At 35.2% G+C, this 27,921-nt stretch overlaps 1 protein-coding gene across 1 annotated transcript in view; it reads right to left on the bottom strand.

Annotated features, from left to right (window-relative positions):
- Positions 1 to 27,921, bottom strand: part of LRP1B (LDL receptor related protein 1B) — a 1,432,692-nt gene that overhangs the window by 879,056 nt on the left and 525,715 nt on the right. Inside the window, exon 7 of the mRNA XM_073806959.1 lies at positions 9,764 to 9,926. Coding sequence (XP_073663060.1) covers positions 9,764 to 9,926 — 163 coding nt within the window. The remainder of the gene's footprint in view (positions 1 to 9,763; positions 9,927 to 27,921) is intronic.

Raw genomic sequence — 27,921 nt, 5'->3', positions numbered from 1 at the left:
TGCAAATATTTTTTCTCATTCTGTAGGTTGTCTTTTCACTTTGTTGATTGTTTCTTTTACTATTTAGAAACTTTTAAGTTTGATGTACTTCCACTTGTTTATTTTTTATTTTGTTGCTTGTGCTTTAGGTGTCATATTAAAAAACTGATTGCCAAGACCCCTGTCAAGAAGTTTTATTCCTATGTTTTCTTTTAGGAATTTCAGGGTTTCAGGTCTTACATTTACGTCTTTAATGCATTTTGAGTTAATTTTTGTGAGTTATATAAGATATGGGTCCAGCCTCATTAGTTTACATATGAATATCCAATTATCCTAGCACTATTTATCAAAGAGATTATCTCTTCTCCATTAAGTACTCTTGGCTCCCTTGTCAAAAATATCAGTTGACTGTATATGCTTGGGTTTATTTCTGGGCTCTCAATTCTGTTCCATTGGTCTATGTGTCTATTTTTATTCCATTACCATGATCTTTTGATGACTGTAGCTTGTAATCAGGAAGTGTGATGTCCCCTGCCTAAGCACAATTTTTACAAGTGCTAACAAAGACAATTATCTAACTAAAACCGAAAGAATACCAAAGACTATCAAGATTTGCCTTTTCCCTTTGCATGATTAAAAAAAAAAAATGTTGAGTAAAAATCACTTGACATTGGGAAGCATTCACTTTGACCCTAAAAGCCAGGTTAATTTCTCCCAAATCAAACCACTGACAGTCTGGCTCAAGGGAAAATATCAAATTGGTTCAATATCGTGCAAGCCTCAGCAATTAAGCAGAACAAAATTTAACTCAGCATAAAAGCTGAATGTTGTTTTTACTTTTTGTTCCTGTTTTTTTTTTTTAATGTGATTATAATGTATATGGTAAAATCCTGAATTTATGTTATGTGTTCAAGTACTTATTCTATTGTTTTAAAATTTTGTCCTTTCCTTTGTGGTGTTTACAAACCAAGATTCTCTCAAAAAAATATTTTTTAGTAACATTTATGCCCGATCCATTATTTATCTCAGAAATGACAAATAAATTACTGCTTAATATTTTGTGTATTATCTGTAAGTTTGAGGGGTAAGCTATAGTAGCCGTATCTCCTGATTGTAATAGTTGATATTTGATGCATAACTCTGCTATACTCCAAGCTCCATAAGAGAATAGATTATATCATTATCTTTGATGCCCTGATCAAACCTGAGTGCTACAGGAAAGTTGTCCATTTATTTTCAAAAGCAGTAACACTGGCTTATTACTACCTCTTGTTTTCATAGAACTTTGCATGTAGCAAACAATTAGAAATAAATTTTAACTAATTGAAAATATAAAATTATTCTTTTCTAGTAACAGCACAACTTCTTCCAGTAGGTAAACTAGTCTTGGGCAGAGAGTAAGAAAGCTTTCATGCCACCTTAGAATCATTTTATAAGTGAAACAATAATTTACTTAATATTACCCCAGTGGCTTAGAAATGTTCACATAGCTTGCAAAAGTGTTAGAAAGTCTGATAGAATAAAAGCTCCCATCAGCTTCTTAGACTATATCTTTAAAGACATAGTGGAGTGCTATCCATAGTGTCCCCACCCTAGCCTCTTCTCAGTATTGTAGAAAAAGTTACAGAAAGCAAAGAAACAAAAATCAACTGTAACTTGCCTTGAAAAATGATAAGAAAAATATTCCTCAGAAAGAGTTTTAACAATCTGGGCTAAAAGGAAATGGAGGAACTCTCAGAGAAGGTGAAATGAAGGGTTGGAAAATAATATTTGTACATATTCCAAACAGGTTTAGCTAAGTGAAAAGAGGTCCCTCAGTGCCTGAGAAGAACAAAGACAAAGGGCTGCACATGAGAAAGGACTATCATAATACAGTGTCTGTAGAAGATGATGTTGGTTCATAATCCATTTTTCATTCTTCTACGTTATCATATATTCACTCCCATGTTGCACTGTCTTTCATGTGCAGATGGTAAAAATTGTCTATTGCTGTCTCATTTAGGTTGGCATGTACCCAGCTGTGACCAAGAAGACACGAGGGAATATCTGCTTTGGGAACTCTTCTATACCCAAGGAAGAAATAATGCTATTTTTTTAACTGAATCCATGTTTCTACATGGGATCCCTGAAACTTCAGTAGCCGTCTTATGACCATAGAGGTATTAATTTGAAAAGCACACACTAAAGATAACATCACAGAATGAAGAGGTAGGAGGAACCCAGGTGGTTAATGCTATTGTTGAGCCAATAAATTAACCAAACCAGGGACTGTCCTAAATCTAGATTTTTAGGTGAAATAATAAATTCCTTCATAATTTAGTCTGTGTACAGCTTTTCTGTTACTTTATCTATTTGAGTGGTCAGCACTAATCAGTGAGAATTCAAAGATATGTTTTTAATAGGGAGTGGCTAGAAGGCTGGGAAGACATTAAGTATAATTACTAGAAATAAATTCTTAAACTCAGTAATTTAGAGATAAGTTTAACAAACACTGAAAACTTATAGATTAAAAACAAAAGAGACAGAGAGAGAACAGCAAAGAGAACAGAGATGTAGAATGTTCTGCATTATTTTGACATTGTGAACGATATGACTCAAGAACACACAGTGGGAGTTAAATCAATGTGGGTTAAGGTTCCAGTAAAGGCTGTACTGAACATAATAAGTCACTCCTAGCTGTTCTTCCATATTCCCAGGCTAATTATAATATAATAGAATAATCATTTGTAACTGAAGGAGACAGTAATTAAAGGCAATGCCATACATAAACCTCCACTTGAGGAAATGTCTGTGGAGGAATTTGGAAAGAGGTTGAACCTAGAGAAAATTAATTAACGAGAAGAAAAAAATTAACTCATATAAAAGACAGTTCATATGGATTTATACTTTTGGATGTGCCTCTGAACCACTAACTTTAGTCAAAATAGTGCAGACCATGAAACACATAACTGTATATTTATGTTGCCTTGCCTTTTCACATCGGTAACTTCTGAAAGGAACCTTGGATTGAAAAGTGGCAGGTTAACTCTCCTATGGCACTTAGTAATTTGGCCTAAAATAGGTAGATGCCAATTTCTTAGATAATTCTCTATTCTAAATCCAAGATTGTTAGAATCACACAGAGAAGGGAGTAGTAGTGTAAAATGGGAAATAATGCACATAGATATTTAGATAGCTTATAGATAAATAAAAAGATAGAAATATAGCTAGTGCTATAATGATATCCACTTGAATTTTGATACAGGTAAGAAAACACATAGGCAAAATTTTTGAAATAATTAATACAAATTTATAAGACTAAGGTTGTTTTCATTGTACTGCATTAATCACCCACTGAGTATAAGGAGAAGTGGACAAGTAACTTCCTTGGCATTCTCTTACGTATAAATGAATTTGGAGGTCTGCCCACCTCAGTACTACTACTATCTTCAGGACCAAGATGGTCTCAAAAATAAATTAACAGGCCAAAATATACTTTTAGCAGTTCATTTTGTTCCTAAATCTTTAAGAAAGAAAAAAAAAGTTTAAATTCAAGATGCACAAAAGGGAAATTATAGCAGGGCAATACAGAAATTCAGAAGAATGATTACTGGAGCTATTAAAATGTTTCCATGTTTTTCTGAGTTTTCTTCTAATGAAGAGGAATATACAAGAAGATATTGAGAGAAACTAAGTTTACATTATCTTCAAGAAACATCTCTCTCCTTGAGCAATAGGGAGTTCCGTCTGATTGTGGGAATGAGACATGGCTATATTGCAGTGGTGAAGGATACAGGAAATATCTATCTATCGAACCTATCTATCTAGACATAGATAATCTTTCTATGTGCAAGTATGCGGGTATGTGTAGAGGGTAGTTCTTCCTTAAAAAGTCAGGACCCACAATTTGCAACATATCACAATATGAATATTAATTTCAAAAGATTAGGGGCAGTCACGAATGTAGATAAGCATCCAACCCTCCAAGACTGATACTTCCAAGAGGAGAAAACAATACATAGGGGGATATCTTTAGATACTTCCTAATGTTCAAACTCATAGAAACTTCAGATTCATCTGAATCCTCAAATCAGTAGATAGTGGTTAGTTGTAGGGGTGCAATCTGTAGCTTTAATCTGCCTACAGTGTACAATAGTACTGCCTTACCCATGGGGGATACATTCCAGGACCTCCAGTGAATGCCTGAAATCATGGATAGTACCAAACCATATATATATATATAGCTGTCCCTCAGTATTTATGGGAGATAGGTTCCGGAAGCCCCCGTGGATACCAAAATCCACTCTCTTACATAAGATTGAGTACTACAGTAAATATAGTCAGCCCTCCATATCCATGGTTTCAACCAACCATGGGGTGAAATTTCAAGTTGAATCCATAGATGTGGGTCCATGGTTAGTTGAATCCTTGGATATAAAACCAATAGACACAAAACCTGCAGATATGGAGGGCTGACTGTATGTGTTTCCTATACATACATACATATGGTAAAGTTTAATTTATAAATTAGCCACAGTAAGAGATTAACAACAATAACAATAAAATAGAACAATTAGAACAATGTATTATATAATACTGTAATGAAAGTTTTGTGACTGTGGTCTCTCTCTCTCAAAATATCTTATTGTATAAATATAATGTCTTTTCCATCTTAACTAACTGCTTATGCACTGCAGCCATAACTTTTGCAGTTTCAGGCATAACAGCAAAACTAGCATGAATTTCTTTTTCTGTCTTCACAATTTCATGGATAGAAGATTTGTTCTTGCCATACATCTTAGCACCTTGGCATTTTTCTTTTTCTTTTCGTATTAAGTTGAGAACTTTCACCTTTTCATTTAAAGAAAGCACTTTATGGCTTCTCTTTTGCTTATCCAAATTCAGCATCACTGCTTTGGTGCTTTGGGGCCATTATTAAGTAAAATAAGGGTTACCTGAACACAAGCACTGAGATACTGTGACAGTGGATCTGATAACGTAGACTACTAAGTGACTAATGATCAGGGTACACCGGACAAAGGGATGATTACATCTCAGCAGGGACAGAGCTGGATGGCACTACACTACTCAGAACATTGAGTCATTTAACACTCACAAATTAGTTATTTATGGAATTTTTTCATAGTTCTGGACCATGGTTGACCACAAGTAACTAAAACCACAGAAAGCAAAACTGTGGATAAAGGGGAACTGCTGTAGCCTGACGGATTTAATAGCCAAAACTCTGCAACAATTCTACTGTCCTACTGCAAGTGCCTAGTGAGTGCAGGCTGTAACTTGGAAGCTGGGCTGGCTCTATGGGCCACCTCATGGATGTGAAAAATTTGGTATCTATCCCAAGGCTCCCCTTGTTACAAAACTTCTTTCATGGTCATAGGCAGACCTACTTCATTTTCTAGCTTCCAACATTCACACAGCATCTCAGATTAGAATTTCATTAATCAGTGCTACTCCCTGATAGCTGTTAACTTTGATTCTATTTTTAATTTCTCAGCCATGACTAGTTTCACCAACAGTGGGGATCCAGGTGGGTGTTAAGAAAGGGTTTATTACCTATTAAATACTGTCAATCACTCCTGTGTGAATTCAACTTCTGAGACTTAAGTTTCAGTCCTCCTCTGCCTCCTGGCAGATGGACTGCTTTTATAGAAAACAAAGACAACACATTTTTCCCCTGAATACTGACATGCGGTCATGGATTCACAAATCCTACAGATCACTCTGCCAATCATCCTCAACAAGTCAAAAGTCCATCCTACATAGAAAAAGGGTATTCATAGTACTTGGAACATAGTCAATTTCTGCTGTTTCACATGATATGGGGGATTTCCCTTCTCCCTCAATTTGGCCATCTCACATAACTTTACTGAATATGAGTTCTATACATGGTACCTCAAGTCCCCCAAAATATTTTCCTCAAATTTTCAAATCCAACTTCATCCCTAAAAATATCTCTTCAATTTTACTCTGTTTTTCTAATATTTTTCATCGTTAGGATTAACTGATCCTCTCTTTTGCAATAGTGTTGTAACGATTTGATAATTATGGTGAAATGTATTCTTGTATGAAGTTTAGTGTGATGATTTTAATTTAACAGGAAACTTAGAGCCACACCCTAGAACCAAAATTGTATACTAGTTCCACTCCTGTCCTCAGTTACAACCCTCATCAGACTCAAAGACTATATGGTTTATTACTGAAAAAATTTCGTATTTAAAACTACAGTTGAACCGACAAAGGTAACTGCGAAGGGATTTTATTCTTTACCTTTATCTTTTGAAAGACCTTGAAGGTAATCCAAACATATCTTTCACAACATAAGTTATGAAAATGGTTTCCTCTGCTACTTTCTTCCCTATACCTACAGTTACTCTGTACGTTTTATCCTCCAGCATCACATATACATTTCATCTTTACTCCCAGGCCATATCACTTTATTTTCTCATTTCCCCTCCTTTTACTCAGTACTTGATTATATAATAGATTTAGTCTATATGAAGTAAGCCATTTAAGAAGCATTTGTAGTAGAAAGAGAATTGGGCTGGAAATGAAAAGATCATCTTTAATGAGGTAGAATATTGGCCTCATCACTCAATTCACAACAGTATTGTAAGTGTTGGAAAGATTAGTAGTTATTTTTGAGGCAACATGAAAAAGAGAACTTCACATATTCTACAACTCAAAAAGTATTAAAGTGCTTTATATGTTTGGCATTATTTAATCCTCACAACAGCCCTTTAGTGGATTATCACTATTCATATTTTTAAGGTAAGAAAATAAAGATACAAAGAGGCATCCAACATCACACAGCTAGTAACTAGGCAGGATTTGATCCTAGGGAGAGTGACTTCAGATTAAATTCGTAATCATTAAATAAGCAGAGCTCTAATAACAACTACCAGAAAAGCTATTTTTGATATTGGTTGGACTATAATCTCTATGCTACCTTCAAACTCTAATGACTGTATAGAAATAATTTTAGAAATTTCTTCAAGAAACCACTGGAAGAAAATATTGCTAAAATTTGAAATGAAGATAGTCTCAACAAGTATCTCCAGAAAAATAGCCTGAATTAATGAGTCAATAGCAACATCACAAAAACAAAGAAAATGAATAAAAAATGTTTATAAACAATCTCTTCCTGGAAAATTTGGATTGGAGCCTGGCCCAAGTCATATTGATAGTCTAGAGAAAATTACTAACCTATATGCAACCTGTGGAGAAGTAAAAAATAAATTTAAAAAATTAGAATGATAATAATGATAATATTGTAAATAGGGAATAGGAGGTTGAGAAAAAAAGTACAGCCAAGTAAAAAATATTTTTTTTCAATGCAGCCTGTGGGGAGGTAAGGCAAATCTCCAGCCATTTCCATACCTATTGAGGTTAAGCTCTAAGAGTCGGGTCAGACTTTTACTTTTTCTGAACTGAAGTTATAACAGACAGAGCCAAAGAAATATACCTCAGACGATTAGGAAAAGGTGGGAGAAATTTCACTGGTGGTGCATGTCCCCTTCAGTAGGTCATGCAGAGTTGTTCTAACCTCAACTATTCAAATTACCCTTGAACTCCCAAAAGTAGAAGTTAAAGGGAAAAAAAAAAGAAAAGAAAAAACCTGCTGCTCCTTCCCTAGATAGCATCACATTAACCCTAGCCAAATTTCTGATACAGTATTAAGAGAAAAATAAATATTTTTAAAAAGTGTCCTATTACAAATGGGATTATATTTATAAAAGAGCAGAGCTTTTCCTCCTCTGATTCCTAGAATTCAGGATTGAAAAACGGTGATAGAGAGACAGAGCAAACTCAAACAAAAAATTCCAAAGAACCTATTGTGATAAATGATACATGACAAAATTACACTTAAACAGTAAAGGAATCCAGGGCCCAAAGGAATCCAGCAGAGAATAAGCACAAACAGTGTGAGGGTTTTCTACTCCTAATTCCTTTGACAAAAATGACAAAATATGGTTCTTTCATGTAATGACAGGGAGAAATAGGAAGCTTGAGAACATAAAACATGTTGCTTTCCAGAAAGGGAGATGGTGTCACATATATTATATTTCAGGTTGGCAGTTTTATTTGAAAAGGGTCTCTGGATCTTTGTTTTTAAAAATGGGGAAAGATTGGGACTTTCCTGGCGGTCCAGTGGCTAAGTTCCCAATGCTGGGGGCCTGTGTTCGATCCCTGGTGAGGTAACTAGATCCCACATGCCGCAGCTAAGACTCCGCACTGCCAAATAAATACATAATTTTTTTTTTTTTTAAAGAATGGGGAAGGATAAGAGTGGTATAAAAACAGGAGAAACACAATAGCTTCACCTCAACATTTCTGACAGACAAGACTATCTAAAGGCTAATTTTAAATTCAGTTAGCACATCCAGGGAAAAACACGCAAGCAAATATATTTCTAAACAGAATGCCAAAAGAATGTTGTTAGCACATTTGTAATTTTCCAGTTCTTCCTTACTACACTTAACCAACACCCAAACAAATCAGTTTAAATACAACTTCTCTTACTCATGTCTTTTGAAGCATCACTGCAGTCAGATTGAGTCAAGTAACCATCTGCTGCAAATACAAATAGAGCTACATTCAAGAATTACATTACATAGCCTTCCTAGCAAAGCTCTTACGTGCAAGCTGTTCTTGTCAAAATCAGAACCATTGTGATGATGCATCTTAATATTCAATAAGACTTTAAGAGTGACAAAAGTCCACATATGGATGACAGCTGTTTCTTCAGTAAATATTTTCCCATTTGTTGAATGGGGACTTATGGCAGTTTAGGATATGTTCCATCAGACATTTCAGCCTGAACTGCTTGGGGACGATTATAACAATAACAAGGATAATATTTTAGTTTTCAAATCTTTGCTACAACTTACATCTGAAAAAAGCACCAGCTCTTCCAACTAAAGTTTTACACTATGCCATTAATTTGAAAGTATCCTTTCCCAATAAGTACTGGTAAAAAAAAACTGGCTTTATAGAACTTTATAAAATACCATAGTGTTTGTAAAACTAAAGCATAATTCCTATATTAATTTTCTAATTATATGAACAGAGTTATTGGAAATTTAAACATGTGTACCTATATTTTGAAAAATTATGAAATATTAAAAAAAGATGAATGAGCCTATTAGCTAAAAGAAGTTCAGATAAAATAAGGTCTCTTTTTAACCAACAGAGTGGCTTGCAAAATTGGAAAGTCAAAGAAAAAGTGAAGATGGATTCTGATGATTAATTCTGTAGCTCTATAGTAATATAGTGTTTACACATCAGCAGTTAGAGGAAAAAAAATGGTTTCAACTAACAAAGACGACCTTAATGTTATACTAGTACCCTTGAACATGTATTATGCCCCTTTCATAAATCCTAAATGTTGTGTTGGAGCTAACTTTGTTAATAGTCCATCTTTCAGGTAGTATTTTTGAAGCCTGCTAACCACAAGGTCCACTGCTAAATAACTTAAGTCTCCTCTCTTTAACTTAAAACTATGCTGAGGGTCTTCTCTGGCAACCGCAAAGCAATTCTTGGAAGAGTAGTGGGTTATCTGTGTCTTAGGTTAGCCCTGCAATACTGATGTGTTAAGGAATTGGTATGCCCCACCTTCTGATGGTAGATTACAACTTCTTTTTTCCTTACTGCAATGCAACTGCTCAAATAAACATTAAAAACATTTTATGAGCCTGTCGTCTTACATTCCACAACTCTTGTCAGACTCTGATTTTTTTAAAAGGAAATTATTTCAGATCAAACACTATAAAGAAGAATTTCTTACCCTGCTATTGGATCTACTGCTATTGCCTTAGGATTATGAAGTTCCAGGTCAATCAGGGTGACACACACAGATCCGTTGTAATCACACACAAAGATCCGGTCACTGACATGGTCCACAAAATAGAGATTTCTGGTGAGCCAGTCAATCGCCATTTGTTGCACATCTGAAAAACACACACACAAAATCACTGAATCACAGGTGCGAATCTAGTTTCATAAGCCAAAGAGTACATAAGTCTGCCCAAACCACCACAGAGGATATTTCAAAAGTACAGGTAGTTTTATGATTAAAAACAAAAACAAAAAACCTGCAAGGATAATTTCTTGCTATGCCAAAGTAAGTAAGTAGTTATTCTGTAAAATAATGACTACCTCTTGATACCCTTCTTCTTGCTATCTAAGGACTGAGGATGACCTAGATAAAAGGACAAGGAGTTTCTAAATCCTAAAGAATACGTATTTACAATAAAATATTTCTCCTAGTTTTTGCATTTGTCCAAATAGTTCATTTAACCCCATGGGCATAAGTGGTTCAGTGACACAGCTAAATGCTTTAGTAGTAAGAGGAGTGAATACTTTTTGTGAACTAAGGTAAACCCTTATTTTCAGATCCTCTCCTATTTAAAAAACAAAACAAAACAGGAGAGGTAGAAAAGGAGAGCTGTAAATACTTTTATTTACAAAAAGTATCCAATATTTGGAAATAAAGCAAAAGGAGGAACATGTTCTTTTAATGGCATATGCAGGCAATGTAAAACAGGATTGCTCAAAGATTGATTAATTCTCTAGAAGAGCACTGTGAATACTACTTTCTTCAATATTGGAAATATTCTATTGTCTATGCTGTACAAGAAAATAACGACTAACTGTGTCTAGTGAGCATTTAAAATGTGGCTAGTGTGACTGAAAAACCAAACCTTTATTGAATTTCACTTTAATTAATTTAAATTTAAAAAAAATGAGGAAGCTAGTGACTGAGATGGATGGTGCAACTCTAGAAGAATGTATCTGTTTTTGTTTTTTTTTAAACATCTTTATTGGAGTATAATTGCTTTACAATGTTGTGTTAGTTTCTGCTGTATACCGAAGTGAATCAGCTGTATGTATACATATATCCCCATATCCCCTCCCTCTTGCGTCTCCTTCCCACCATCCCTATCCCACCTCTCTAGGTGGTCACAAAGCACCAAGTTGATCTCCCCATGTGATGTAGCTGCTTCCCACTAGCTATCTATTTTACATTTGGTAGTGTATATACTTCAATTGCTACTCTCTCACTTCATCCTAGCTTACCCTTCCCCCTCCCTGTGTCCTCAAGTCCATTCTCTACATCTACGTCTTTATTCCTATCCTGCGCCAACGTTCATCAGACCCTTTTGTTTTTTTTTATATTCTATATATATGTGTTAGCATACGGTATTTGTTTTCCTTTCTCTGACTTACTTCACTCTGTATGACAGACTCTAGGTCCATCCACTTCACTACAAGTAAGTCAACATGTGCCACATCTTCTTTATCCATTCATCTGTTGATGGACACTTAGGTTGCTTCCATGTCCTGGCTTCTATAAACCGTGTTGCAATGAACATTGTGGTACAAGACTTTTTGAATTATGGTTTTCTCAGGGTATATGCCCAGTAGTGGGATTAATGGGTCATATGGTAGTTCTATTTTTAGTTTTTTAAGGAACCTCCATACTGTTCTCAATAGTAGCTGTATCAATTTACATTTCCACCAACAGTGCAAGAGGGGTCCCTTTTCTCCACACTCTCTCCAGCATTTATTGTTTATAGATTTTTTGATGATGGCCATTCTGACTGGTGTGAGGTGATACCTCACTGTAGTTTTGATTTGCATTTCTCTAATGATTAGTGATATTGAGCATCCTTTCATGTGTTTGTTGGCAATCTGTATATCTTCTTTGGAGAAATGTCTATTTAGGTCTTCTGCCCGTTTCTGGATTGGGTTTCTTGTTTTTGTGATACTGAGTTGCATGAGCTGCTTGTATATTTTGGAGATTAAACCTTTGTCAGCTGCTTCATTTGTAAATATTTTCTCCCATTCAGAGGGTTGTCTTTTCATCTTCTTACAGTTTCCTTTGCTGTGCAAAAGCTTTGAAGTTTCACTAGGTCCCATTTGTTTATTTTTGTTTTTATTTTCATTTCTCTAGGAGGTGGGTCAAAAAGTATCTTGCTGTCATTTATGTCACAGAGTGTTCTGCCTATGTTTTCCTCTAAGAGGTTTATAGTGTCTGGCCTTACATTTAGGTCTTTAATCCATTTTGAGTTTATTTTTGTGTATGGTGTTAGGAAGTGTCCTAATTTCATTCTTTCACATGTAGCTGTCCAGTTTTCCCAGCACCACTTATTGAAGAGGCTGTCCTTTCTCCATTGTATATTCTTGCCTCCTTTATCAAAGATAAAGTGACCATATGTGCGTGAGTTTATCTCTGGGCTTTCTATCCTGTTCCATTGATCTATGTTTCTCTTTTTGTCCAGTACCATACTGTCTTGATTACTGTAGCTTTGTAGTACAGTCTGAAGTCAGGGAGCCTGATTCCTCCAGCTCCATTTTTCTTTCTCAAGATTGCTATTCTGGGTCTTTTGTGTGTCCATACAAATTGTGAATTTTTTTGTTCTAGTTCTGTGCAAAATGCCAGGGGTAGTTTGATAGGGAATGCATTGAATCTGTAGATTGCTATGGGTAGTATAGTCATTTTCACAATCTTGATTCCTCCAATCTAAGAACATGGTATATAGCTCTCCACAGATGTTTGTATCATCTTTAATTTCTTTCATCGGTGTCTTATAGTTTTCTGTATACAGGTCTTTTGTCTCCTTAGGTAGGTTTATTCCTAGGTATTTTATTCTTTTTGTTCCAGTGGTAACTGGGAGTGTTTCCTTAATTTCTCTTTGATATTGTTCATCTTTAGTGTATAGGAATGCAAGAGATTTCTGTGCATTAATTTTGCATCCTGCTACTTTACCAAATTCATTGATTAGCTCTAGTAGTTTTCTGGTAGCATCTTTCAGATTCTCCATGTATAGTATCATGTCATCTGCAAACAGTGACAGTTTTACTTCTGTTCCAATTTGTTCCTTTTATTTCTTTTTCTCCTCTGATTGCTGTGGCTAAAACTTCCAAAACTATGCTGAATAAGAGTGGTGAGAGTGGTGGGTGTGGGCAACCTTGTCTTGTTCCTGATCTTAGTGGAAATGGTTTAGTTTTTCACCATTGAGAATGATGTTGGCTGTGGGTTTGTCATTTATGGCCTTTATTATTTTGAGGTAAGTTCCCTCTATGCCTACTCTCTGGAGAGTTTTTATCATAAATGGGTGTCAAATTTTGTCAAAAGCTTTTTCTGCATCTATTGAGATGATCATATGGTTTTTCTCCTTCAATTTGTTAATATGGTGTATTACATTGACTGATTTGCCTACACTGAAGAATCCTTGCATTCCTGAGATAAACCCCACTTGGTCATGGTGTATGATCCTTTTAATGTGCTGTTGGATTCTCTTTGCTAGTATTTTGTTGAGGATTTTTGCATCTATGTTCATCAGTGATATTGGCCTGTAGTTTTCTTTTTTTGTGACATCTTTGTCTGGTTTTGGTATCAGGGTGATGGTGGCCTCGTAGAATGAGTTTGGGAGTGTTCCTCCCTCTGCTATATTTTGGAAGAGTTTGAGAAGGATAGGTGTTAGCTCTTTGTACCTGTTTTTGACTTGAGTATTTTCTATTTGATCAGAACTACACTGTGAAATTTCATGCTAACCTATTGATATTTATCTAGTAGAAAGGATAACCCCCCAAATTCTAGTCTCTTATCCTGTGAGGCACTGATCAGTTTTATACCTAACTACAGATCTCATTTAAACATTCCTTTTCTTTAAGATGCCTAGAAGCATTCATTTCCACTAATGCTGTTAGATCATCAGTATTGGGCTGGTTCTCCCAATAATGCCATATATAAATTTCTGGTCTATATTCATTCCTGAATTTTATGACAGTCATATATTTATCTATTGAAAATTATAATTTGATACCTCCTTGTTTGAACTTAATATGGATCTATGATTCACTGGCTAAGTAGAGTTTCTTTCTGTAATCTGAACCTAAATGTTCTTCTTGCTCTATGCTTCAAAAGATTCTTGGTAACATGTTGCTACATGAATGATATTTCAATAAAAAACTAACATAGATGCATATGCCATCATTATATTCATAATGGTATATATATATTGTCAAAGCAAGGTAGAGAAAGCAGCAATTTTGTGGGAACTTCTATCAGTCCCTACAAGGGCAAGCAAAAAGTACATATTGCAGTTCACTGGATACAGATTGTCAGTCTATCAATTACAGTTTCATTTCTGAATTACACAGTCTTTATGGAAACATAAGCATTTAAATGTTCCACAAAGTACATGAATCAGTTCAGCAGCCAGGGGTTTTAAATTTCTGAACTATTTTTTCTGTCTCTAGAAATGTGGAAATGTATACTTAGCTTTGTTTTTTATTCCCTTTGCATTATTATAGCAGGTAGAGAACAGAACCCACTGTTTCAAATGCCATTTCAGATACCTAGGGTTCTGATAAATTATATGCCAAAGTCCATTCAATGACCAATCTCTCATGCTAGGCATGCAGTTGGTTTAGTCTATGCAATTGTAAATTCAGACAAAAGAGACGTTTGACAGCATTCACAACTTCTTTCAACTCTGTATGGCTGCAGAAAGATGCTCTGCTACTGAAACAATAGGTATTGTTAACAACATCCTAGTTTGAAGTGGCAAGGTCTCACTAAAGAACCTAATAATTAGCCAAACAGTAACTGTGGGAATTGGCATTGTTTCTTTTTCCTATACTTGAAGTTTCTATCTGCTTTTAATGTGATGTTTATTGAGATTAGAGAATTAAAGCAATTAAACAAAGAGTTCCAGTAAGCGATAGATAGATAGATAGATAGATAGATAGATAGATAACTTGAACATTTTAGGAGATTTTTACGACATTACAAAATTGTCTCTAAAATTTTAGTAAGACCCTTATTACTTTACTGTTACTAGAAAAAAAATTACATATGTTCCTGTTATTATGTTTCTCTAGTTGCCTTTTATTCATTCTTCAACCAAAAGTGCCCAGGATTTTGCCCTCACTGTTCTTTTCAAATAGCTGCTTTATGGTCATTCAGAATTTCTTACTTGCCAAAAGCCAAGTTTGCTTTTCTGTTCATGTCTACAACATCTGAAAGTATTGACCACTTTCTTTTGAATCATAAAATAATCTAAATACCAATACTGATAAACTTTTAAATTACAGTGAAAAAATATTGAAACTATTTTGAAACTTGTTAAAGTATTATGTAAATATAAGTAACTTTATCTTTTTAAAACCCAATATATGTTAGGTATAAAAACTTAAAGTTGTACCCAGTGGAAATTAATTTAAAAATTCAAGGTTAAAGTTTTAAAAAAGAAGATACTTATGATAATTTGATAAAAAAATGTTACATCAGCTTTTTCATCACATCATAAGGCAAGTAATTAATTAACAGAATTGGTGAATGTAGAACTTAAACACTTTTGATTCACTACAGTGCAATATATGTGCAGTGTTACGGACTAAATTGTTTTCCCCCCAAATTCATATGTTAAAGTCCTAACGCCCAGCACCTCAAAATGTGACTATATTTGGAAATAAAATCTTTAAAGATATTATTATATTAAAATGAGGCCATTAGGGTGGGCTCTAAACCAAACTTATTGATGTCCTTATAAAAAGAGATTAGGACATACAGAGACAACACTGGGGCTATCTGCACATAGAGGAAAGGCCATCAGCAAGCCAAGGAGAGAGGTCTCAGAAAGTCCAAACCTGTAGCACCTTGATCTTGGACTTCCAGCCTTCAAAACTATGAGAAAACAGACTTCTGGTTTTTGAGCCACCAGTCTGTGGTATTTTGATATGGCAGCTCTAGCAAATAATACTACTCAAGTATTACTTCAAGTATTATTCAGTAGAGTAGTTTATGCCACAAAATAATTGAGAACAAAGTCAAAATCTTGCTAAGAAAAATTATAAAAGGAATGTCTGCATGTGTGTTTAATGTCATACTGGACCATTGTCTAATAGGCCCTTTCAAAGACTGTTTAGTTCCTCTAGGGAATATACCTTTGTTTAATTTACAATTTAATATTGATTAGGTCCCAGTCTCTATGAATTTAAATATTAATGTGTAGACCGAGACATTAAAAAAAATTTTTGTCCAATAGAGATGCAAATGATTTCCATCAGGTAGTAAATATAACCCCAGTTTTACTGTCCAGTATGACATTAACTAGTTTTATATCTCACTTTATAATCTTAATTCAGAATTTTTTCTTTCACTGATTGTAAATACTTCAGTCTTTTCTGTACTTCTTTGAACCAGATTTACCATCCTGCTGGTTCTCTTATTAATGAGCTAAATAATTCCTTAATATACATTCATTAAATATTTGTACAAGTCATGTTTTTAACTTTTTGAAAATTATATATTGACAAAGATGAGTACTTGAATTTTCTTTAATTATTTGCTATATTTAACTAGCCAGAAATAGCAAATATAAACATCCACAAGATTAGAAAGATAATATAAATAGGTAAAACCTGTTAAGAAGGATTATGACAAACCTAGATGACGACTTAAATGTATACATCTCCCTGAAAAAGAAGACTCAATTTCAGCTGACTGTTTTGATACAGAAATGCTTTATTGTTTCAAAGAAGCGCAAAATAAGTATTTCTGAACTTCATTTGAAGTCTGCCAATTTCTAAATACGGTAAACTGATGTTTTTTAAATTATAAAGTATTTTGTGTTTCCAACAAAACCTGTCTGTGGCTAAACTGGATCAAAGGCCTCTAGTGTGATTATACCAAAGTAAAGCAGTGTATATCACTTAGTTCAGCCTAACTCCCTACTTAGAGTGTGTTCTACTTCATAAAAGCCACTGCTTTTGTATTAAATAAATATAATATCCAGTTTACAAAGTGGCCAGGGGATTAAATCAGACAACACACATTAAGAATCCAGTACAATGACATGTAGTAGGTACTCCATAAATATTAGTTGCTTCCCAGAGGGAACTAAAAGACTGCACTTTAGTTTATGTCTCTGTGACAGCTTATAAGGAGCACACACTAGAGAACAGCACAGTACTAGCAATACATAAGCTAACTGATAAGAAGTTAGTAGTTTTGATAATCTAAAAAATGTGTCCACTTGCAAAAGGTAGAGCTTAATTCTCCTCCACTTGAATGCAGGCTGTTCTTTGTGACTGGTTTGTACGAAACAGAATGAGGTACAAACTTAGAGAACAAACTTAGAGTTACCAGGGGGGAGGGGTCGGGGGAGAGATAGTTAGGGAGTTTGGGATTGACATGTACACACTGCTATATTTAAAATGGATAGCCAACAAGGACCTACCGTATAGCACAGGGAAATCTGTTCAATATTATGTAACAATCCCATTTGTTATGTAAATGGGAAAAGAACTTGAAAAAGAATAGATACATGTAAATGTATAACTGAATCACTTTGCTGTACACCTGAAACACACAGAACATTGTTAATCACCTATACTCAAATATAAAATAAAAAGTTAAAAAAATAAATAAATAGAATGTGGTAGAAATGACACAGTGTGATTTCCAAGACTAAGTCATAAAAGGTATTATAACTTCCATTTTGCTCTCTCTTTGCATCACTCACTCTGGTGGAAGCCAGCTGCTATGCTATGATGATATACAAGCAACCTTGTGCCAAGGCCCATGTAGGAAAGGAGAGAAGTCTACTGCCAATAATCACAAGAATGGGCTTGGAAGCCAGTCTTCCAGTCCCAGTGAAGCCACTGGATGCCTGCAGTCCTGACCAACATCTTCATTACAACCTCATGAGAAACCCTATGACAACCACCTAGCTTAGCATTCCCTGAATTTCTGACTCACAAAAAGTGTAAGATAATAGATGTTTGCTGTTTTTAAGCCTCTAAGTTTTGGGGTAATTTGCTATGCAGAAATAGAAAACTAATATAGTAGTCAAATCCCTATAATTTTTAAAATTAGATTTTGTTGACTTCCCATCACTTGGATGTTATTTTTAGACCTATATCTAAACTAGACTGTCTATACCAATGACAGTTTTTGTTCCCTTAAATTACCTGTAATTCAGCTTAATGCTAAATCATGAAGGATATTCCATAAATGCTCAAAAATGAAGCCAGGGAAATTTAAAAATAACTTGTCTTGAAATTTTCTGCTCTACTTATACAAAATATGGTTCTGTGATGAAACAACTATATTTGGCCATGATCAAGATGATCCCTCACACAGTCCTCTCCTCAAGAAGGGTAGAATTAGATAGACAGTGCTAGCATCATGAAGAAAATAAGACAGGATAATGACTTCCGTGACTGATCACAGAGGGAATTCTGAGGAGGATGATATTTGAACTGAGCTCAGTGTGACAAGAAGTTGTTAGGCATGTGGAGAATTGGGGGCAGAGCCTACCAAGGAGGAATGAGCTTGGCATATTCTAAAAATGAGTAGAAGTAGGAGGAGCTATATCATAGCTTAAATATGGATACCAACAGATGGAGATATATACCATGTTCTTTGATTGGAAGAATCAATATTGTGAAAATGACTATACTACCCAAAGGAATCTACAGATTCAATGCAATCCCTATCAAATTACCAATGGCATTTTTTACGGAACTAGAACAAATCATCTTAAAATTTGTATGGAAACACAAAGGACCCCAAATAGCCAAAGCAGTCTTGCGGGAAAAAAACGGAACTGGAGGAATCAGACTCCCTGACTTCAGGCTATATTACAAAGCTACAGTAATCAAGACAATATGGTACTGGCACAAAAAACAGAGACATAGATCAATGGAACAAGATAGAAAGCCCAGACATAAACCCACACACCTATGGTCAACTAATCTATGACAAAGGAGAGTCTCTTCAATAAGTGGTGCTGGGAAAACTGGACAGCTACATGTAAAAGAATGAAATTAGGACACTCCCTAACACCATACACAAAAATAAACTCAAAATGGATTAAAGACCTAAATGTAAGACTGGACACTATAAAACTCTTAGAGGAAAACATAGGAAGAACACTCTTTGACATAAATCACAGCAAGATCTTTTTTGATCCACCTCCTAGAGTAATGGAAATAAAAACAAGAATAAACAAATGGGACCTAATGAAACTTCAAAGCTTTTGCACAGCAAAGGAAACCATAAACAAGACGAAAAGACAACCAGAGAAAATATTTTCAAATGAATCAACGGACAAAGGCTTAATCTCCAAAATATATAAACAGCTCATGCAGCTCAATATTAAAGAAATAAACAACCCAATCCAAAAATGGGCAGAAGACCTAAATAGACATTTCTCCAAACAAGAGATATATAGATGGCCAAGAAGCACATGAAAAGCTGCTCAACATCACTAATTATTAGAGAAATGCAAATCAAAACTACAATGAGGTATCACCTCACACCAGTTAGAATGGGCATCATCAGAAAATCTACAAACAACAAATGCTGGAGAGGGTGTGGAGAAAAGGGAACCCTTTTGCACTGTTGGTGGGAATGTAAATTGATACAGCCACTATGGAGAACAGTATGGAAGTTCCTTAAAAAACTAAAAATAGAATTACCATATGATCCAGCAATCCCACTACTGGGCATATACCCTGGGAAAACCATAATTCAAAAAGACACATGCATCCCAATGTTCATTGCACCACTATTTACAATAGCCAGGTCATGGAAGCAACCTAAATGCCCATCGACAGACGAATGGATAAAGATGTGGTACATATGTACAATGGAATATTACTCAGCCATAAAAAGGAACGAAATTGAGTCATTTGTTGAGACGTGGATGGATCTAGAGACTGTCCTACAGAGTGAAGTAAGTCAGAAAGAGAAAAACAAATATTGTATATTAACGCATGTATGTGGAACCCAGAAAAATGGTACAGATGAACTGGTTTGCAGGGCAGAAGTTGAGACACAGATGTAGAGAACAAACGTATGGGCACCAAGTGGGGAAAACCAAGGTGGGGTCGGGATGGTGGTGTGCTGAATTGGGCGATTGGGATTGACATGTATACACTGATGTGTATAAGATTGATGACTAATAAGGACCTGCAGTATAAAAAAACAAGCAAACAAAAAACCCCCAACTAATACTAAACTTTCTTTGGGTTATTTGTATGGAAATATGTTAATATAAATGTTTCAGACATTACATGAAATTTCTAAAAATCTTAAAAAAAACTGAATTGTAGTGATGCCTGCACAACTTTGTATATTTAGTAAAAAGCATTGAATTTTATACTTAAACTAGATGCATTTTATGATATGTAAACTATACTTCAATAAAGCTGCTTTTAAAAATGCAAAAAAAAAAAAAAAGAAGTTCAATTTGGGTGTATGGTGGGCAGGTACACCCTTAATCAGGAACAGAATCTGTGGCATGTTACAGAGCCCTTTTCTTTTCCTTTAAGGAAAGTTTGCCTCTTCCTAGCTCTGTTCCAATTTCTTAAACACATGAAATGTAGTCCAAGTGAGTATCAGTTTTTGATAGGAGTAGTCACAAAGTTCTACATACAATCTGTGTATATGTCTTTATGAAAAAAGACAAAGGAGGTGTTTCTGACATGGGATGGTGAGCAGTATCAGGTATCTGTAACTTCCCGGTTCCACTATTTCTCAATTCCTTCCTCTATCTCAAGCTACAAGTCAATCATTTCCTATGGTGGACGCACTTAGAAAATATTCCAGTGTTTTTATTCTCTCAATATAACCAAACAACAAAAACAGTTTACACAGAGGTGTCTTCTTCCCACTAGGCAAAATATTATTTTCAACCTGTAACTCAAATGGATTCATCCTTCATTCTATTTTTATCTCTTCCCACTTCACCCCATATTAAATCTATCAGGCAATCTTAAGGCCTTCATCTGAAACTGTCCACTTCTTTCCATCTCTGCTCTTACTTTCCTTGCTCAAGACATTACCTTCTCTCCCCTGGATGCTACAATAACTTAACTGACTCTCTATTTCCCTCTTAGATGTACTATAACAATCTTCACAGAGCATCCAAAGTGATCACTGTAAAACACAAATTATATCATGTCAGCAAAGAAGAAAACACCATTCTTTACAGTCTGAGTTCTATGTTACATTTGATTGCCAGGTAAGACATGTCTTAACAAACTGATGGACTGTTGGGATTTACTCTCCTGTATGAATGTTTTCAAAAGCACATCACTGATATTTTGTGTGTGTGTGTGTGTGTGTGTGTGTGTGTGTGTGTGTGTGTGTGTTAGTTTCTGCTTTATAACAAACTGAATCAGTTATACATATACATATGTTCCCATATCTCTTCCCTCTTGCGTCTCCCTCCCTCCCACCCTCCCTATCCCACCCCTCTAGGTGGTCACAAAGCACCGAGCTGATCTCCCTGTGCTATGCGGCTGCTTCCCACTAGCTATCTACCTTACGTTTGGTAGCATCACTGATATTTTTATAAATACCTAAGTTTACTAAACTGTAGCTCAATTTTAAGTCAAAACTCTACGGAGTGTTTCTCTCTGTAACATTTTCCAGGAAGGCCACCCAGGAAATGAGGTGTAGTGGGCTACCAACTTCCATTGTGTTATTGTTTCTTCTGCACAGTTTTAGTGAACAACAGGTTTTTCTCTAAATTTTGAGTCTGTATTCTTGTTTTCCAAAATATCAGTCCTCTTCTGAAAAATCTCTAATGACTTCCCCCATGTTTAGCATAAAATTCAAAGTCTTTAATGTGGCTTACATGGCTTCTAAACCTCCCTTTTAACTCATATCTTCCTTGCTCACTTTACTCCAGCTAAACCGACATCAATTTTTTTTGAATTGCAAAGAAAGCTTCCTCCTTAGGACCTCTGTACCTGATGTACAAGAAAAAAGAGTATCTGAATGTGCATGGCTTTGCCCTTTCCCTTATTCAGGTATTTGCTCAAATGTTAGTTCCCAGAAAGGTCTCCCTTGACCAGTGGATATTGAGAAGACCATGCCCCCCCCCACAACCCCACATCCCCCAACAGGCACAATGACTCATTCCCACCAGTCAATATCATTGCCATCATTTAATTTTTTTTTTTGGAGCTGTCATATCGATAAAAATTAATTATTTAGTAGTTCACCATCTCCCCACACTAGAATAAGCCCCATGTGATCAGGGATACTGTATGGCTCGTTCACTGTTATATTACTGAAGCCTAGAATTGTGTTTACCCCATGGTAAGTGTCCAATAAATATTTTCAAATCAATATGGCTCTTCTATTCCAAGTAACCTTTGCTCAAGAACCTCTTGCCTAAAATCTGTGCTTCCACCTCGACATCAGTCAGTGTAGGAGTCATCTTAAGTCACAGCTCCTTTGTTCTTTTTTTTTTTTTTAAGTTTGCATTTTCTGATTATATGGGAATTTGTAAGAGTAGCTGACCATTGAAATTGGAACTCTCTTTTTATTTTTATTTATTTATGTCTGTGTTGGGTCTTCGTTTCTGTGCGAGGGCTTTCTCTAGTTGTGGCAAGCGGGGGGCGCTCTTCATCGCAGTGCGCGGACCTCTCACTATCGCGGCCTCTCTTGTTGCGGAGCACAGGCTCCACATGCGCAGGCTCAGTAACTGTGGCTCACGGGGCCTAGTTGCTCCATGGCACGTGGGACCTTCCCAGACGAGGGCTCGAACCCGTGTCCCCTGCATTAGTAGGCAGATTCTCAACCACTGTGCCACCAGGGAAGCCCTGTTCTTTAATCAGCTGTGGTATTTTCCTTGATTTTACCTGTGAGCTCAAAATTGGCAAATCACTATCCTTTACCCAGCAAAGATGTATACAAGAAGGAGAGGTATCATTTAATGTGGAGGAGTAATTTTAAGAAAGGGCAATTAGGCCGCTAATAATCTGAAGGTATGAAGACCCAGGGTGTGTAACAGTAGTACGAGGGATGAGAGTGCCATATAACAGTGTGGAAGAATAATGACGACTGGTGAGCCTGAGTGACTAAGAAGAGATAATAAAGCAAAGATCAGAAGAATGAACAGACAATGTTGTACTGAGGATAAAATAGCACCATAACCACTTTTGCATTAAAACTGCCACATCTTGACTTCTAGAGCCCTTCTTTTTTTTCTATTCGTACCAAGAATCATTTTATGACCATCAGAGTCATGTAACTTTGTCGCTCTTATTCCTGTCCTTTAAATAAGAATTTACTGACACCTTGGCCCTGATTTGTCTCTGAGACTACTAGTTATCTAGACTACTTCTGTTGGCATATATTAGATTATTTTAGATTACCTTTCACCTTTTGATTCATGTCTCTAAAAAAACAGTTTTAATTGATTCTTATTATTATATATTTATATTATTCAATTATTATATAACATATTATATAATATATACTACATTTTATTGTTTATTATTCATAGTTGTCATATCTCTTAACCTACCCAAGTTATAGACCCAGAATCTGAAGCACAACAAGTAGAAAATGATGTTTCCCCTAGGTATGAGTTCGAGTGCACAGTAAGTGAATAAGAGTGTGTATTGATGTAGTTTTAGTGGATTAATTCTGTTATTAAAGCGAGGTTCAGTTAAACCAATGTTATCACTTGCACTGGGCCTAGTAAAAGAAGTATCAATTGAGAAGCCCAAAGACCAAATATTTGTAGGATGCTTTCTCAGCCATGTTTGCTATTGGTGAACATTTCAGATATTAAACTTACTCTACTGTTAGGGTCAGTTGCATAATGGTAATGAAATGGTATGAGTTCTGTGGAGACATATACATAATAAAAATCAATTAATGCCTTTGCATTGCTTTTTTTTCTTTAAGAGTCAAATCCAATGATGAAAACCAGTCACCAAGTGATTAATTTGTTTGACACGAGTGGAAATTATTTCTAGGAGTCACACTGAGACATCCTGAAAGATATTAGGGCATCTCTGAATTGAGGAATGACACAGAAGAAATGAGGATTTAAGCTAGTCCAGCAATGACGAATTTTATTCTAAAGGTATACCTAAGACCTATACAAATGGAGGCAGAGTGTTATTTTTCTGGGGATTCGTCCTATGACACTCCAGATGGTACATCAGGAAAGAGATATACTTATATTTTTAGAATGAAAGAAGAATGTCTTCTCTTATCATTTTAAATATAACAGCCTGTCAGTTCAGGCTATAACAAAATACCATAGACTGGGTGTCTTAAACAATAAACATCTGTTTCCCACAGCTTGGGAGGCTGAGAAGTCCAAGATCAATGTGCCAGCAGATTCTATGTCTGGTGAGGACTCTTCATGGTTCAGGTAGCCACCTTCTGGTGTAACCTCACATGGAAGAGAGAGAGAGAACTCTGGCCACGTCTTATTCTTACAAAGGTGTTAATCACATCATAGGAGCTCTACACTACCATGACTTTAACCTAAATCTCTCTCAAAAGCCCTACCTCCAAATCCCATGATATTGGGGATTAGGGATTCAACATATGAATTTTAGGGTGAAAGAAGCTGAATGTTCACAGCATTCAGAAGTATAGAATATTTAACTCACACTGAAATCCACATACACTAAATAACTGCAACAGTAAATTCTGAAATAACTCATATTTATAAGAATTTAAGAGGTGTATATAAGAATTTAAGAGGTGTATATAAGGGATATACATTACATAATAGCTCAACCCCCATCTTATCTTAGGTACAATTTTGAATTGAAAAATATACATATTTTAAAAGTTTGGTTTTCACATATTAATATCACTTAATCTATGATCATGCCAAAATATCAATATTATTAATCTTAAAGTAATGTCTTGTTAAAGGCTCGACAAAAAGCTCTAATAAAGTATTTGTTGTATACATAAATATAAAAATATATATATATATATATATATATATGACTAGAGTCATCTTTCAATACTTTTAACATTACATAATGTGCTTAGAAATAAATCAGGTACAACATTCAATATGAAGTACAAAAAATAATTAAATTCCCATAATTCAAGAGAACAAATTTGAAAAACACAAATGATTCAGCTTGAATTTATCAAAATAATTACCTTGATACTCCATGTATATTGTGTGAATAGCATCCCATGGACATAGGAAGAATGACATTAACTGAGAGTCTCAGAAACAAAAGCTCAGACTAAACATATAGAATGGAATGTAACACTGAGATGATCATTTGCATACTTCATACATTAGGAACATGTTGTCTCAATTATCTTCATTTTAGGAACAAACATTTTTTTGCACAAATTATCTAAATACCTGATGTAATTGCCAATGGCGTTTTGCATAAGTAATCACAATTATAATGTACCTCTTCAAGTTCAAAATTTTTGTAGCGGTAACTATGATAGTTCTAATTTACTCAAGTTATACCCTTCTTACAAATCAAATCCTCAAAGCTCTAAAATTTTATAGTAACTTTTAATTCATTCACCTCTCATGACTCCAAAAAATTTAACAAAATATTTTTAAATAACAAAAACAACCAAACTAAGTCTTAAGGCCAAGTGAGGTGTTTCATATGGATACTAAGTTATTCTGACCAGTTCAGACAAGCTGAACTTTTCTATCAAGCCACAAGGTTTCTGTTGCTGTTGTTGTTATTTTCAATAAACAAAATAGAATCTCCCAACAACATAAAAATTTTAAATAGAATCTTCTTTGGTTATAAGAATAATAATGTTATTCTTATGACCATCACACACACAAAAGTAATATTTCTTTTGTTATTCTTATGTACTCTCTAGTACATTTGTCGGACATGTTTTAAACCATAAATTTGTTAGAAAATTAGTCTCGTTGATTAGTAGTACATAGGCCTTTCCCTACCATTCAGTTTTGGATATACAGTATAACTACCTGCTTTTTCTTAGTGAAACTGGACTGAATAATTGTACTTGATAGATAGATAGATCTCTTCACTAATACCTTAAAACAGCGAGATTAAAATGATATAGGTTAATTCTTACATTAAAACAACAAAAGTTGTCAAGAGACTATATAAAACTTTACCAAGTAAATGTTGTCATGATGATGACAAAGACTGGATTCCCCTGGTGGCGCAGTGGTTAAGAATCCGCCTGCCAATGCAGGGGACATGGGTTCAATCCCTCATTTGGGAAGATCCCACCTGCCGCGGAGTAACTAAGCCCGTGTGCCACAACTACTGAGCCTGCGCTCTAGAGCCTGCAAGCCACAACTACTGGGCCTCCGTGCTGCAACTACTGAAGCCCACGCGCCTAGAGCCTGTGCTCCATAACAAGAGAAGCCACCACAATGAGAAGCCCGCGCACCGCAACAAAGAGTAGCCCCCACTCACCGCAACCAGAGAAAGCCTGCGCGCAGCAACAAAGACCCAACTCAGCCAAAAAAAAAAAGATGACAAAGACTTACAGAATATTTTAATATACATATACATATTTAAAATATACATATATTTTAATCTAGATTTATACTTCATAATCATTTAAAAAATCCTTCACCATCTACATGACCATCTCATCATCTGACACTGTTGTTCTACCATTAAGAGTTTCTGTCACCATACATTTATCCAGCTCATGGAAAAATTGTTATAATTAAATTGGAATTACTTGACACTGGCTGCAATTCTAAGTTAGTTCCAGAACACACTCTTTGTTACCATTATCAACTACAGTCATCTTTTAGCTAGGCTCTTTCCTGGCATGAATTTCACACATGACCAAATCTTTGCTGCATGACTAATTCCTCTAAGGTCCAGTTCTGAAATGGTCTCTGGTTTTGTCACCACAGTCTCAGGGCTTGTGGTATATGGATCCTATAACTCTCATAATCCTTTGGGTATAAACTAAAAGTAGCTGGGCTCTTGGGAAGAGATAGCTAGAAAACTGTTATTACGGTAATCCTCTGTATCTCCTTGTAAACACCGACCTTACAGGTTTAGCCACAGAGACAGTAAAAAGTGGTAGGAGGATACAATATGAGTGATATTCCATAAGACCTCTAAAACAATATTTCTCAAAGTGGATAATATAAAACACTAGATATTTGGAGTGTTAATATGTATTAGACACATAAACATATTCATAACATGTCATTAGAAACAAGCACCCATAGAAATGCACTCACAGACATACCCAGAAAAATACCAAAAAAATATTCAGTACTCAAGGAAATTAAAGAAATCCTGAGCTAAACAAAGTAAAATAGGTACTTTACAGAAGGACTCCACAGAATCTTTAATAGGCTAATATACATATAAATCTCCAATAAGGGTATACAGATGCAAAACTTCCTGAACTCATTTGACCACAAACTCATTCTTTCCAAGAATGTCCAGGAAAACTTGTGTCCCAAGGAACATATCTTAGAGAACAGTACTATACAATGATTAAAATATACCTATTGTGAGTAATTAGGTGAGAGGAAAAAAAAAGTAGACGAGAGGAAGACACACATGCACACAAAGACACAGGCATACTGCAAATTAACAAGAATATCAAACAGTAGGGAATGGAAGGGGAAAGTATGTTTAGATTTGGGAGGGATTCCAGCTATTGTGTGAACAAGTGATTTCATTTTAAAATTATTTAAGGTCCCACAGCTAGTTAATGACAGAGCTAGGACCATATCAACTCATCCCAAATACCACGGTGAGGAAAATACAAAGCCGAGTGTTACAGAAAGTCTGTAAGTCACAGACGTTACAGCCTGAAAAAAAAAAAAAAAAGAAAAAAGAATCTTATTCAAAAACTGAAATCCTATACACGTGTTTCCTTAGTTACGTTGCTTAATTTGTCTCCTACTGCTCACGGCCTTTAGATTTGATAAATTCCTAATATATTGTAAATGTCTTGACAAGATTAAAACCTTCTGATAGCCAAGAAATATGAGAAAACAATGCTCATTTTACTTGGCATAAATCCCTTAAGAAAAAGCAAAACAAAATAAAAGGAAAATACACTATGACACTATTATATTTAAAGTGAAAAATTACCAAATACATATTAAGTCAGAAATTATTTTACTAGTCTACTTGCCAAAAAAGTGA

Source organism: Tursiops truncatus, chromosome 7 (genome assembly GCF_011762595.2).
Source record: "Tursiops truncatus isolate mTurTru1 chromosome 7, mTurTru1.mat.Y, whole genome shotgun sequence".
In the NCBI taxonomy this organism is placed as follows: domain Eukaryota; kingdom Metazoa; phylum Chordata; class Mammalia; order Artiodactyla; family Delphinidae; genus Tursiops; species Tursiops truncatus.
The sequence above is the reverse complement of the archived record's forward strand: the minus strand, read 5'-3'. Positions and strand labels throughout refer to the sequence as shown.